We start from the raw sequence: 15180 nt of genomic DNA on the forward strand, positions 1-15180 counted from the left end.
TCGGTCCAGAACGCTGTTCCCTACTCCTGAAGTCGGAGCTTAGACTGTCCGCCCGGAGCCTTCCAGGACCCCTCCCCACCCACCCCCACCGTGGCACCATGCTACCCCGCTGCGCACACCTCCAGACCAGGAGCCCCCAGGGCCGGGCTAGTGGGGGTCAGATCACATGCCGTGGCCTCCCTGGGCTCCCACTGCCCCTACGCCCTCGCCCAGGGTGCCCCGCTCCCCAGCTTGTGACTGAAATGTCTTGTCTCCGGACTGGGAGGCAAGACTGCGGCGCGCAGGTCAAGTCCGGGAGTCTTGGCGCGGCGTCCGGGGACCCCTCCCTGGCAGGCGTCCAAAGTCAAACCTCAGGACTCCTTTGGGGCGCGGGGCGGGGCCCATCTAGCGGCGGGGCGGGCCTGCCGCGGAGCCTGTGCCGGTGATCAGACTGGAGGTGGGACGTTGGCTGGGTCGGGACTGAGAGGCGGGGCCTTAGGGGGCAGGGCCTGGGTCACGCCGGTTCCCGGCTGGACAGGGGCGTGGCGTGGCCACTAAGGGCGGGGCCTGGCGGGCAGCAGCCAATGGGCTGAATGAGGCCGGCGGCGCCGCCCGCGCTCGCTCCGCAGTGGCTGGGCTCGGGCTGGGCTGGCCGGGGCGGGGTCCTGGCGGCGGCGGGGTTGGGGTCGCGGGCTCCGCCCGCAGTCTGAGGTCTGCAGCCAGCGGCATCGCAGGGCTGCGGAGGCAGAGCGTTGCGCTCGCCCGACCCCCTGGCCGCCCGGGCGGCGGAGCCGGGATCTGCGACTGGACGCGACGGGTCGCCGCCGGCCAGCACCGCCCGGCCGCCAAGATGTGCGACTGCTTCCACATGGTGCTGCCCACCTGGCCCGGAGCCCCCGGCAGCGGTGCGCCTCCTCCCCGCCTGCAGCCCGCTCCCCTCGGGGCGGGTGGGCTCCGCGCGGGGCGCGCGCCGGGCGGGTCCTGGGGCGCGCAGTGCGGGTGGGCTGCGGCGCCGGCCGGGGTGGGGGTGCCTCCGGGACCGGCCCGCGGCCTCGAGCGCGTTTCTGCGCCTCGGGGGCTGCTCGGGTCTGTGCGTCCCTCCTCCTGCGTCTCGCCTCTTACCTGTCCCTGTCGCTCGGCCTCCCACCCCTCTCCATCCCTGCCGCTCACTTTGTTTCTCTGGGTCGCTGACTCGTCTCTACCACTCTGTCACTCCTCGCCTCTCTCTCTGTCACTCACTGTCCTGTCTGTCTCTCCCTTTCTGTCAACTGTACCCCTGCTGTAGCCCTCTGGGACGTGTGCTGTCCCTAGAGGCAGTCGCCTTGGGAGGGCCGCACGTGTAAGTGGGGCATGACTGCCGTGGGTCACCAGGCGGTGGGAACCTGCCGCCAGGGCTGCCCTCTGATCTGCTTTTGGGGAGAGCAGCCTGGCTGGACCAGGAGTTAGGGTTGTTGGCTTTGGTCCAGGACTGCTGGGCTGGGCTGGGCTGGGTCCAGCGTGCGGCTGCTGTGTGCTGGCTCCCTGGCTAGGTGGTGGCTGAGGTCTGGGGCTTGGTGAGGGGCCTGAGTGGGGTCAGAGCTCAGGCCACAGGGTCCCCCAGTTCTGAGCAAGGGTAGTGGGGGTTCCCCATGGGGCAGGACCCCCTCCCTCTGCACCTCTGGCCGCAGAATGAGAACCAGGTGCTCTGTCTGTCTGTCATCTGTCTGTCCCTGCACTGGGCCTGGCTCCAGGGCCTGGGTGTCTCAGCATCGTGGAGGGCAGGGACAGTCTTTCCAGCCCAGGGTCAGTAATGCCGCAGCCTGGCCACACCCAAGACACCTGGCCAGCTGCCGGCAAGGGGGGCTGGGGCCACACTGCATTAGCACAGGCGGAACCCCACTCCCTGGGGAAAGCAGAGATCGATGATGATGGCACTGCTGATGCAGAGGGGGTGGGGCTCCCCTTCAGCTGCAGCAGGAGCCCCCATGGTCCCTCCTGTTGCCCATTCATCTGGTTAGCACTGAAGCCCAGCTGACGTCCTGTTTCGGGCTCCCTTGCCCAGGTGGGAACCCAAGGCACCCCGATTCTCCCTGGACAGCCAACGGGAGAATGATGGGTCCCCAACCCCCTCCTCCTGACTGTGGCGGGCCTGGCCCACATCCCTGGGAATCTGCCGCGTCACAGGGAGAGGAGCAGGGCCCAAAGGACTTGGGGCTGTTGCTCTGCCTCGCATCCCACAATGGCCTTCTCCTCACTCAGCCGCCGCCTGGAGACTCCCAAGCTGCAGGGTCTCGGGCCACCTTCTCCACCCTCCTGCCTTGCAGAGGCCTGTGCTGGGAGCACCTCCCCAGCCGAGGCCCTCATTCTTACTCTGACGTGTGGTTCTCTGACCTCTGGGGCAGTTCCTCCTTGTGTCCAGCCTGCAAAACCGTCCCCTCTTAGGGAACAAGATGAGTGGCTTTCATGGGGCGTTGGCAGGAGACCTGGCCCTGGGGGGTTGTGTCCAACATGCAGATTCCCAGGCCCTCCCCATCCTTCTGAGGAGGCCAGGGAACATGCATTCCTAATAAAGAACCATGGGGATTCAGTCCAGGCATTTTCCAGCTGCAGTTCCCTCCTAGCAGGCCAGAGGTGGGCAGGCCCTCCCCGTCCCTCGTGTTTCTGCCCAGCCCACACCTGCCCTCCTGGACCAGCCCCTCCAGGTCCTCTGAAGACCCCTCCCACATCCTGTCGGTGCCCCAGACAGGGGCCCGGGGGAGGGAGCCAGGTCTGGTCCAGCCTGCACTCGGAGGCTGCCCCCTGGTGGCTGTGCTGGGAACACACCAGCACAGGACCCGCCTAGCCTCCATCTGCCTGGCCAGTCTGAGTAGCACCCGCTCACCCCCACCCCACTACTGCCTTCCCGTTCCCGCGGGGGAAGGGATCTCCGTCTGGGCGCACCGCCCTCATGCAGGCACCAACCACTCCACCTGGAATGGCCGCCCCCCCCCCTTCCTATCCCAGGGGCAGCTGGTTCCTTCCCGAGGCAGAGCTGGGTCCTAGGCAGCTAGACTACTGATAGGGAGCCCCCAGCTCCCCGGCTGGGGCTCTGCCCTGCAGCTTCAAGCCCCTGGCTTGGCCTGAGGCCCCTCCCACACCCACCCTGAGAAGCCCCCACAAGGGTCAGAGAGCCCCAGGTGCAGATGACACCATGAGGGGTATCTGGGTGGTCTCTCCCTGGCAGGGGGCCGCGGCAACACTGGGGCCTCTCCCGAAAGCAATGCAATGTCGGGCATCCCCTGTGGTGGCCTCACCCTTCTGAACAGGGCCAGTGGCCTCTGCACAGGCCTGGACTCTGGGCTATGGGCTCGATCTCGAATCTATGAACAGGAGTGACCATGGCTGCTCACGGCCCAGGCAGGGCAGAGAGGTAGAGCTGTGTAGCCAGGGAGGCCAAGGGGTGGCTCCAGTGAGCTGTCCAAACTGGTGGCTTTGCCTGGGTTGTCCACACTGGTGGAGGGCTGTGTCCCCATTTTGCAGACAGGGACACTGAGTTTCAGAGCAGTGAGGCAGAGCCCCAAACCAAAGTGGAGCCTCTCTGGCCTCCACAGGGGCCAGAGCAGCCATGCCACACGCTCTGATGCTGCCCTGCCCCCCCAGGCAGGGGACCCACAGGGGCGGGCATGGAGAAGGAGGCCTCAGAGGCCATCCTGGGCAGGAGTACCGACCCTCCTGACACTTTAATGAGGACGATTCTGAAAGCCACCGCTGGTGACAGCATACGTGTTGCTGACAACACCCCCACTTCTCCTCTTTGTGGAGAAACACTGGGTAGCCTAGCTCCAGCCTCAGGAAGCGGGGTGGGGCCCAGGAGTGGATAGGAGGGTCCAGTGCCCCAAACCACCTGCCTCCGCCTGTGTGCCCACTCCACCTGGGGCTCATCAAGGCCTTGCCCTTGTGAAGGCCACGGCCTTCTCTCCCTCTGGCCAATCTCTTCCATCCTGGGCCCAGCCAGGAGCTGCCTCTTCCTGGAAGCCCCCTGGATTGTTCTCCTTCAGACTCTGACCCTCTCTGTATCTTCTCTTGTGACTGCCTTTGCTGAAAGGCTGTGTTTCGGGTTCAGCCTGGGGCTGCTTTGCCTGGGGGTGGGGAAGTGGAGGTGCCAGCGAGGAGAACCCCAGGGAGGTTGGGTGGGGCATGGGCCATCTGGGGGCCCCCGCCACCCATTTCAGGGGTGAAAAGCCCAGATTTCCCCAGCTTGGCCCTCTGCCTGGACAGGGGCAGTAGGAGGCAGACCCTACGCTTAGGGCTAATGCAAAGCGGGGTTGCCTGTCCACCCACCCATCCATCTGTGCATCCCAGGGGCCCCGGGCCTTAGATGTTCACAAATTGGGGAGCAGGGATTCACCAGTGTTCATTCATCAAAGGTGAGACAGGTAGGGCTTCTGCCATCAGTGCCACCTTGGTGCACAGGGAAGTCAGGGAGGGCTTCCAGGAGGAAGGGCTGCCTGATGCGGCATCGTGTGCAAGAGGCCTGGAGAGAATGTTGACTGGGGAGCAGCAAGTAGCTTAACAGGGAGGGTCTGGGGCTGGGGGTGGGGGTTAAGGGTGGAGAGGGGTGGGGACCGTGCTGTTAGGAGGGAGGGCTGTGTTCCAAGGGCTCCGGGGAGCCTCAGAGGGCTTCAGGGCGGGTCCCATGGGAAGGGATAAGGCCCAGTCGGGCCGAGGAGGGGGCACCGGAGGAGCTGAGGCTGAGAGCGGGGAGGGTGGACGGGGAGCCTCACGAGAGCTGGCCACGCGCCCCTGAGCCCCCTCCCCATTCTAAGGGCAGCTGCCCCTTTTGGCCGGGGTCTGGTCACACTGGGTGCCTTCAGGGGCATCTCTAGGCCCTGCCTGCCCGCCCTGCCTCTTCCTCCAGGTGTCCCTTTGTTTTTCTTTTTTTGGAGGCACAGGTGGCCGGGAGCTAAAGGTCCACCTCGCTGGGATAAATATTTAATAGTCAGAAGCACTTTCTAAAATGGAAAGATGGAGCTGGCCCCGGGAGGCCTGAGGGGCTGGGGCGGGGTGGGAGATGGCGTCCCACTGTGCCCACTGCTTGCCTAGTTCCTGCCCTGCGGGGAGCCGGAGGACCCAGTGTGTGTACCTGAGGGTGAGGGGCAGCGACGTTGGGCCCCTCCCCAGAGAGCTTGGTGGCAGAGACTCGCCCGCGTGTCGCGCCCAGGGCTGCTGGTGGAGCGGTAGGCGGAGCTGTGGCTCCCAGCCGCCAGCAGAGGCGGGCTTTCCACCTTCTTAGCTGGTTGAACGCCAGGAGTCCCGGGAAGGTCCTAGAAGGGCTCCTGCCTGGACACAGCACCGGATGTGGGTGTCCGTTGCCGAGAGGATGGCCGAGGCTCAGAAAGGAGCGGCCCAGGATACCTGGGCGGGGTTCTTATTTGGGCCTCCCTGTCACAACAGTGGGGTGACAGGCTCGCTCAGCCCCGTTGTCCACTGGAGGGTCCACCCAGGTGCCGGCGTCTGCGTGGGCTGGAGGCCCTGGAGGTGAGGCCCCGCTGGGCCAGGTCAAGGCTACTTTGTTTGGGGCTCAAGCCTCCGGCTGGCTGCCCACCCCAGGGTGGGGGTCAGACCGTGAGCGGCCCACATTGGGCTCTGGGTGCCCTGCTCCTCCTACACCTCCCCCGACCCTGGCTGATGCCCTTGTTTCCCAAGAGCTGCCAGCGCTGCCAGACCTTTCCAGGCGGGAAGAGGATGGCCCCCCACCAGGCACCTGACTGCGGGACCCCTCCAGGCGGCTCCCCCCGCACCCCCGCCCCGGCAGGCCTTGCTCCTGGGTGGCAGAAGCACCTGCGGGCTCCTCCGTGACACAGCCCCTGAGAATGCCACGCTTGCCACACCTCCTTGCCAGCTGATTCACTATCAGCTGCCCCTGGCCCTGCCATGCCCTTTCCCACGGTGAGTCCAAGGAAGGGCCCGGAGTCCAGGCGGCTCTGAGCTACGGCTGCCTGTGCAGCGGGGGTCGGCGGACACGTGCTGGACAGCTGGCATCCGGGCCTGGAGGTGTGGCAGCTCAGCAGCTGCCCTGCCCCCCGTCCCTTCAGCTGGCCCAGCACCTGCCTGGAGCCAGGGGACCGGCAGGTGGGGTCCCCGGGAGCCGAGGTGGGCGCACAGGGCCTCCTCACCCAGAGCCCTTATCTGCTGGGGAGCCAGGTACCCGCCTGCGGGACTGACGCCAGCCCAGGGGCGGGGTGGGGAGTGGCCCCCTGACTCTTGCCGCTACCGGATCGCAGTGGTCCCGACCCGGAGCCCCGTGCCAGCAGCTGACTCCTTCCCTTCCCAGCCACTTCCCATCGCCCTGGAGCTGCCCCCGCACAGCACTGCAAGGGCTGCTGGCGCTGGGCTCCTGAGGGAGCGAGTCCAGGGTCTGAGCCGGGGCGGGGGGGTGTTGGAGTCTGGAGAGGGCTTGTGGGGGGCGGGGTCAGAGCACAGGGTGTCGGGGAGAGTGTGGTTGAGGCCCCCTCCAGCCAGTGGGCGGGGGGTGTCTGGCCGCAGGAGGTGGGAGCCCGGCCAGGCTGTCACAATGGTCCAGGGCCCGGTGGGTGGCTGCGGGGGAGGTCGTAGGGTTCAGGAGGATGGGGGACGGCTTGATTGGGATGGAGCGTCCAGGCTCAGGAGGGGACGAGGCAGGGTGACCCTGCTGCGTGCCAGCATCTACCCCCGCCTCCCAGCTGAGTCAGCCGCCCGGCCCTGCGGGGGGGCGGGGGCGGGGGATTTGGGGGTGTCGGTAACAGTCTGGTGGGGTGTCGGGCAGTAAACAAAGAATTCCCAGGTGAGAACTGTGTGGGCCGGTGGAGTAGGTGAGGCCACTGGCCAGCAGGCCTGGCCGGTTTTCCTGTCTCAGTGTGACTAGAGTCTTTTATGACCGTTAGGTTTTCAGGGGGGACAGGCCGGGAGGGCCCTGGTGCTTTTCCACCTTCAGGCCTCTCACCCAGTTTTCCCAGCAGTGCCGGCTGCCTCGAGCTGGTGGAGCCCTCTGCCTACCCGGGGGCCCTCTGAGCGGCCAGGGGCCTCCCCCTGCTGTCACCCCACCTCAGGCCGCTCTGGGCTTCCGCTGCCGGGTGGGGGCCCGGCCTCCCGGCAGCTGCTTTCGGTGCCTGTTGCCCTCAGTTACGCAAGGAGCCCTCAGCTCTGCGGCCACCATTGCAGGCCTGGTGTGTCTGGTGGGGGTGTAGGTGCAGGTTCGGGCTGACCCATCGCCACCCTTGAACCCCAGCCTGGGCTCCTCAGCTGTGCCGGCCTGCTCCGACCTGCTCGTGGGATGCAGGTGCCCGCAGCCAGCTGGGCCCCACCCCACGGGGCTGTGAGGTGCAGGACGGGGCAGCCCCGGGACCAGCAGCAGATCTGCAGATAGGCCAGCCCGTGGTCCTGCCTGGGCCTGCCGGGCCTGCCCGGGCTCCTGAAGCTGGGAGGGGCCTTGGAGCCAGAATCCACGTTCTCCCACCCCCCTCAGGGGTCCCCCAGGGCAGGGGCTGGGAGTCCTGGGGGGCAGAAGGGTGAGGTGACAGGAGGGGGTGGGCCAGGCAGGTGGCCTCTGGGGAGCGGGGGAGTTGGGGGGTCTTCAGCACGTGTTCCTCAGTTGCCACTTATATCCAACGACTGGGGAGGGGTTGGTTAAAGCTGCTGGTTCCGGGGACCCACCGCACTCAGCTCATCAGATGCCCTGGAACTTTGAGGGATGAGTTTTGGCTGAGAGGGCTAGAAGGTGGCCGGGGTCAGGCTGCCCTCGAGGGGCATGGGCAGGGGGGCAGTGGCCAAGGCCACCTTCCCCAAGGTCACTGGCCCAGGCCATGGGTGGGCTTGGTCTTGCCCTGCTCTGGCCTTTGTGGCCTTGGCTGTGGAAGGGGCTGGCTGTGCCCTGGGCAGTGGTCTCAGCAGAGCCTGAGGGTCTGTGCAGCACTGAGGTTCCAGAGGGAGCAGTAGCCTGTGCCCATCCTGGGTCCCTCCTGGAAGGGCCTCCGTCCCTGCCTTGGGCTATGCCTCCACATCCCTCCCCTGCACCCCCAGCCCGACAGCCCTCAGCCTCTGTCCCAGGCTCGTGCACAGCTTGCCAGGACGGTCCTGTGTGACATCTGAGCCTGTCCACACAGCAGGACTGGACTGGACCGGGCCGGGCGGGGCGGTGGCAGTGACTCACACATCCCCGAGCTGGGCGGTGTTTCCTCCCCGAGTCAGCTGCTCGGCCTGGGGGGGCGCTCCGGGGGAGGGGTGGGGGCCTGGCCCCGCTGCGGGGTCCTGTAAGGGGACCCGCCCAGTCCCTCTGGTAGGGCGAAGGGGGCTTGGCGGGCTCTGGGCCCCGCGGAGAAGGGGGCCTGTGGGCGGGGCAGTGGAGGGAGGGGCCGTGGAGGGGAGGAGTTGGGAGGACGGCCAGAGGGAGCTGCAAACCTGGGATCTTCACTTCGGGGCAAGTTGGGAGGACGTCGGGTTCGGTAAGCGGCTGCGCTGTCTTCTGTACCCACCCTCTGCCCCCTGTCCCCTGCCTTCTTCCTGGGTTTAGCCCTGGGGCACCTGACCACCTCACCACCCAGCAGGTGGAGGGTGGGGGCACAGGGTTGGGGGGTGGCAGAGCTGGGCCGGGCATCTCCCTGACTCTGCCCTGCTTCAGCTCCAGCCCATGTTGGAGGGTGCCCAAGGGCACCAGCATGGCCATTTCAGTCCCAGGACAGGCAGATCCCCAAGGCTGGACCGTGTGGCCTGCAGGGGGTCCTCAGAAGATGGCCGTTTGGTGCACTGGGAACCCTGGGGGTTGGCGGGACGGCGCTTGAGACACGCTTACGGGCAGGTGCCAGGTGGGTGGTGGGGGCCCGTGGTGGTGGGCCGCCCTGTCACAGGGTCACACTGTGCTGGGCATCTAGGTGCTGGCCTTTCAGCCCAGACAGAAAGAGACTCGGGCCCACTGGTCCTGTTGGGGTGGGCAGGAGGTGGGGACGCCCCTTTCGGCTGCCGGGCCCATGGAGGTTGGGGACTGGAGTGCCTGCTTCAGGTCTCGGTGTCTCCAGGTGCAGGAGGAGAAGCGCCGGGCCCACCTGCTGGCCCTCCCAGCCCTCGAGACCCCACTGCACCCTCAGGCTGGGCGGGACTCACCTTCCCTTCCTCTGCCCACCTATGCCCAGCACTAGCATGCACCTACTGGGTGCCGGGCTCTGAACGTTTGTGAGAATGTTCTAGGGACCAGGGACCAGGCAGTGGCCAGAGGTGATGACAGGGTGGCCAAGCTGGACCGTGAGATGGCGGAGGAAACTGCGTGTGGAAGGGACAGAGGTCGGGCGAGAGCCTGCGCTGGAGGTCAGCTCCGAAGGTCTGGGGCCCAGGCAGCCGCGGCACAGACCGGGGAGGCTGCCGATGATGGCGGGTCAGGCAGACCGACAGGCCGGAGAAGGCGATGGGAAAACCTCCTGGCTGCAGCGGTGGCTGCAGTGGCAGCAGCTGCGGGGTGGGTGAGGAGTCCTGGCCCCCAGGCCCCGGGCGGGCTGAGGCTGCTTCCCGAAGCCTTGGAGGCAGAGCAGGAGCCTGTGGGTGTTGCTTCAGAAAGTCTGACAGTCTCATGACGAGTCAGCAGAGCTCGGCACTTTCCTTGTGAGGTTCCAGGATGGGGTGAGGCCAAGCGTCCCGTGTGCTGTGGGCACCGGGCTCCAAGCCCGAGGGCAGCGTCCCCCGAGGAGGGAGCCTACATCCGGGGCTCCCACCCCCTCGGCTCCCTGGGCCGGCTGGGGGCCTCAGCTGCGGCTGTGCACATTCACACACACACCCAGCACAAGCACGAACACCCCGTGAGCAGAGGCCCTCGTGCTCGTAAACACACACACGCACGTGCGCGCACACCCAAGGCTGGACACTCAGGCCGCTACCTAGGGCCCTCCTTTGTTCGCAGCTCTCCTCCCCACCGCTCTCACAGCCCCCCAGTCCCACCGCGGCCCTCGTGACACCCCAACTTGCTCCCACACCCGGCCCCACTTGGAGGCTGGAGCTGGGCCCTGGCAGCGGCCAGTTTGGATGCAAACTTGGGTTCTGTTTAAGCAAAACTGCCACACCCACGAGTGGCCCTGCTCTGGGCCCCCTAAGAAGCCGCACTTGGCTGTGGGCTGGCGGGAGAGGCCCCAACTCAGTCCGGGGCCCAAAGGGCAAGGTAAGTATGGGGAAGTCATCCAGGCAAATGCCCCCTTCCTGCGTCCCCCTCCTCCTGGTGCCCCTCAGCCAGCATCGCACATCTCCTCGGCTCTGCCCCCTCCGTAGACTCACTTCCTGGAGGTCCCACCCCGGAATATTACAATTCCCGGGAGTGAAGCTTTTCAGCTGACGTGGTGCCAACCCCCCTCCCCCAAGTGCCCCGCTAGGTAGTGTTTGAGGCCATGGAAGAGTTAGGGTGAGGGGCTGGGGCCACAGCAGGGCCTTGAGCCTCGAGGAGAAGGGGGAAGGGCATTTGGCTAAGTACCAGGTGCCAGCAGCGGGATCTGCGGGGCCTGGCTCAGCATGTCACCTCCACATCCTTCTCTGTAAAGTGGGGCTTTGGTGACCTTATTTTATTAGTCATTATTCGAGGTGACTGCGGGGCCAAGGCCAGGCCAGGCAGGCTGTTGGGACACCTCCCATGCACTCGGGGTGGGGCCCCAGGACATGGGGGCTCGCAGGCCAGTGCTCTGGGGGGTACTTGAGTGCCTCCTTTTCCTTCCCCAGGGGCATGTCTGAGGCTGGCAGGGCTGCTGGCGGTCTTGCCCCGTGGCAGGCAGGATTTCCTCCTTCCTGTTTGTGCATCTCTGGGCCAGGCTCCAGCCAGCCTGGGGTTCTGCCCTAAGGGTGCAGAGGGACCCTGAGCTTAAAACCACAGCCGGGCATCTTCCCAGCGGTCTGAACTTGGGCGAGGCCTGTCCCCGCCTCCCTGAGCCCCGCTTTTTGTTCCTACCTTGGGTGTAGGGCTCTTGCACCCAAGGGGGTGGCTGGGAGGGCAGGACTGGGCCGGGTGGGGGCCCAGAGGCAGGAGCGGTGGTCCAGCTGGAGCAGGGCTGGCTGAGCCTCCCCCGTCCCCAGGTTCCCGGCTGTTAACACCTTTCCTCTCCCCTGCCCTGGAGCGGATCTGGGGGTACGGCTTCTCAGGGCCCGGGGGTCCCTGCCCGAATTCGGGGCCTTCCACCGCATCCCCCCTGGCACACAGCGCCCGGCCCAAGGCCCCGCTGGCTGGCCCGACCGCACACCCGCCCGGGGTCCCCTCCTCCAGCAGCCGCGGTCCAGAGCCTCCCCAGGTCTGGGCGGACCCGGACCGCCGCGCTCGCCCCCAGGGACACGCCTGCCTGCCCCGCGCGGAGGGCGGTCCGGGCCTTGTTTTGCTGTGACTCAGAGAAGGCTGCGGGGCTCAGGGGAGGCCGGGCTGCCTTTCTGGGCGCGTCCCCGCAGCTCCGCAGACCTCCCCGCCCCTCTGCCGGCTGCCGCAGCCCCGAGCCCAGGCCGGTGGGGACCCTCCGACGCCCCCAGCCGGGCACAGGGCGGGAGAGGCAGCCCCGCAATGACCGGTCCCGGGCTGGCCGGGGGTGGGAGCGCGGCCACCCTGGACTCCGCCCGCCGCGTCTAGTCCCCGCGCCGCCCCGCGGGCTGAGCCACCTCGGGCCAGTGGCTTCCCCTCCCCCAGCCTCAGGTTCCTCGTCGCTCACCCACAGCGCGCCCACTTTGAGGATGGGGGTGAGGGTCTCGGCACAACTGGAAGGGAAACTGCGGCCGGAGAGTGGGGTCAGCTGCCCTTGCCCTTGGCTCCCGCGCAGGGCAGCGGGCTCGGTGGGGAACAGGCTCTGATCTCCACCGCTCCCGCGGGCGGGGCCTGAATCAGCCTGCGACTCGCTCCCCCCTCCCCGCCGCGCTCCCCCCCCACCCCGCCTCCTCCACAACCCCCTCTCCGCGCCGCCCCCCCACTCCCTGCGGTCCCTCTGGGCTTCCTGGTGGGCAGAGTAGCCCTCTGACATCCATGGGGAAATCAAGGCTCAGAGAAGGGACAGGCTTGCTCAGGGTCACACAGCAAATTGGCCAGAGTAGCAGCCAAACCTGCACTACTGCCAGGACTGGGCTTCCCCTGTGTGCTGCACGGGGACAGGGACATACCTGGTGCCCATGCCGGCTGCCCGGCCTGTGGGACAGGGATTCCCTCCCGGCTCTGAGCCCTGCTGGCTGCGGTGGGTTGGGAGTGGGCACCCGTGTCCCCTCCTCACCAGCAATGCAGTCACAGCCACAGAGGCTGAGGCTGAGCCCAGGGCCAGACCTAGTGTGAGATCCTGGGCTGCTTCTCCTGGAGTACTGAGTACAGTTCCGGGGGCGCTGGGCCTGGAGTTGCTTGTGGACCGGTTTTAAGGAAGGGCTTTGGTTGTTGAACCATCACAGGACTATTTACGTAGCCTGTTTCTCCTTGTGCGGTGCTCGCAGCGTTGTTTCTCTAGGAATATGTCCAATTCCTCTACATTTTCAGATTTTTTGGCATAAAGTTTATAATTTCCTCATTTCAATTTTATGTAGAATTTAAACATTTTGGGAGAAAGGTACAAATCATGTGTGTGTAGCTGGATGCATTTTCCCAGAGTGGACACACTGGTGGAACCAGTACCCCTTACCCCCACCAGAGGCCTCTCCCCCACTGGTCTGCCCCCTCCCAGAGGACTTCCAACACCAGTGCACCTGTGAACTGCGTGCAACGGGTTCTGTTTGAGTCTAGCTTTATTGCCGCACTAAGTTTGTGAAATTCACCCACACTGTCTGTGGACGCAGTTCATCGGACAGAGACTCCCAAGTTTTTTTCATTCTACTGGTTTTTTTGGCCGTGCTGCACATCATGTGGGCTCTTACTTCCCGACCAGGGCTCGAACCCGTGTCCCCTGCATTGGCAGGCGGATTCTTAACCACTGCGCCACCAGGGAAGCCCCTAATTTAATAATTTTGACAATTAATCAGTTGTTTCCTTTAGGGCTGGTGTTGTCTGTGTCCTGGTTAAGAATTGTTTCCCTATCCCCAGTGTCATTTCTGTTTATCTTCTGGAAACTGTATCATTAAGCTTTGGATCTGCAATCCACATGACATTAATACTTCCTGGGTCTGACCTAGGGGTCGAGATCAATATTATTCCTTGTGAATTTCCAGTGGACCTCACACTGCTGACTGCAAAGATCATTACTTTCCCACAGCGCTATATCTGTATGAGTCTGGTTCCGGGACCTTTGTTTTGTGCCATTGGTTTTATTAATAATTTGCATTTCCCTGACGACTAAAGAAGTGGACCATCTTTTCCGTGCTTACTGGTACACCTTTTGTGAAGTGTCTGTTTAAATCTTTTGCCCACTTTTAATTGAGGTTTTTTTATTTTTTGTCTTTTTCTATTGATTTGCAGAAATTCTTCTGGATGCAAGTTCTTTGTCAGATATACTGAATTGCCTTTTCATTTTCTAAAGAATGTCTTTCAAGAGAAGTATTTAATTATGATGAAATATGATTGATCAGATTTTCTTTTATGATTCACACCTTTTGTATCCTGCCTAAGAAAACACTGCCTCCCCCAAGGTGGTGAAGAATTTCTCCTCTGTTTTCTTCTAGAAGTTTTATAGTTTTAAGTTTTACATTTAGCTCTATGATTCATTTTGAGTTAATTTTTACATGTGCTATGTTGTAAGGGTCTAGGGTTTTTTTCCCCAAATAAATATCCACTTGTCCCAGCACCATTGTTGAAAAGACTATTATTTTTCTATTGAAATAATTTGGCTGCTTTGTCAAAAATTAATTGATCTTACAAAGTGTGGGACTATTCTGGACTTTCTATTCATTTTCACTGATATTTGTGGTTATACCGTACTGTCTTGATTCCGTTGAGAGTCAGAGAAAATACATAGTTGATTTGAAATGGTCTTAATTATTTTAAATTTACTGAGACATTTAAATGAGCCAGCATATGATCTATCTTGGTGAATGTCCCATGTGCACTTAAGACGAATGTGTACTCTGCTCTTGTCAGGAGGAGTGATCTGCACCGTGGTCTCATTGGTTGATGGGTGGATCACTGTTCTTACCTATTCTGTTTTGTAAGGTTATCGATTACTGAGAGGAATGTTACAATCTCTATTGTAATTATGGATTTGCCTTATTTGTCCTTTCATTTTTGCCAGCTTTCACTTCAGTGCTTTTAGCCTCTGTTATTAGGTATATACAGACTTAGGTTTGTTATTTTTTTTATGAATTGTGCCCTTTATTATTATGAAATGATTAGTTTTTGCACTGTATGTATTTTTTCTTTCCTTTTTTTTAACTTCTTTATATTTATAGTCCATTTCTCCTAGATAGCATGTAGTCAGGGTTTGCTTTTTAAATTTAATCTGATAATCTCTACCTTTCTGATTGGAATTTTAAGTCGTTTTATATTTAATGTATTGTCAAAATGGCTGGTTTAAATCCTACCATCTTGCTAATTGCTTTCTATTTTATTCCATCCATCCTTTGCTCCTCTTTCCCTGGTTCCTTATCTTGTTTTAGAATTAATTAAATATATACACAGGTATATAATTACTTAATAACATACATTACATATATAAATATAAATTTTGTATTTATAAACTAATATAGATGTATACCTTATAATTAATTATATATTAAATTTATATATTAATGTAAATTATTTATATACATTATATATATGTATAAAAACAATGTGTATTTTTAGTATTGCATTTTATTTCCACTATTGGCTTATTAGCTACACATCTTTTTCATCTTTTTTTTTAAATAAATTTATTTATTTTATTTATTTATTTTTGGCCACGTAGGGTCTTCATTGCTGCTCAGGGGCTTTCTCTAGTTGCGGCGAGCGGGGGCTACTCTCTTCATTGTGGTGCGTGGGCTTCTCATTGCAGTGGCTTCTCTTGTCGTGGAGCACGGGGTCTAGGCGCGCGGGCTTCAGTAGTTGTGGCACGTGGGCTCTAGAGTGCAGGCTCAGTAGTTGTGGCACATGGGCTTAGTTGCTCTGTGGCATGTGGGATCTTCCTGGGCCAGGGCTTGAACCTGTGTCCCCTGCATTGGCAGGCAGATGCTTAACCACTGTGCCACCAGGGAAGTCCCTATCTTGCCTTTATTTTTGAAGGACAGTTCGCGAGATATAGAATTCATGGTTAACAAAGTTTTTCTTTCAGCAATTTGAATATATTGTTCCACTTTTTTCTAGTTTCCGTGGTGTCGACT

General features: G+C 61.5%; 1 protein-coding gene across 3 annotated transcripts in view; it reads left to right on the forward strand.

Moving 5' to 3' along the window:
• Window positions 1-648: 648 nt before the first annotated feature.
• AHNAK2 (AHNAK nucleoprotein 2) overlaps window positions 649-15180 on the forward strand; it is a 28229-nt gene continuing 13697 nt past the window's right edge. Inside the window, exon 1 of one of the 3 annotated variants that reach the window (XM_082450811.1) lies at window positions 649-884. In XM_082450811.1, coding sequence (XP_082306937.1) covers window positions 830-884 — 55 coding nt within the window. In that variant the 5' untranslated portion in view covers window positions 649-829. Of the gene's footprint in view, window positions 885-5879; window positions 6070-8330; window positions 8418-15180 lie in introns of those variants that run through there. The other 2 variants (XM_082450814.1, XM_082450813.1) reach the window with 2 other exon arrangements.

Source organism: Balaenoptera physalus (genome assembly GCF_965194825.1).
Source record: "Balaenoptera physalus genome assembly, chromosome: 2".
Classification (NCBI taxonomy): Eukaryota; Metazoa; Chordata; class Mammalia; order Artiodactyla; family Balaenopteridae; genus Balaenoptera; species Balaenoptera physalus.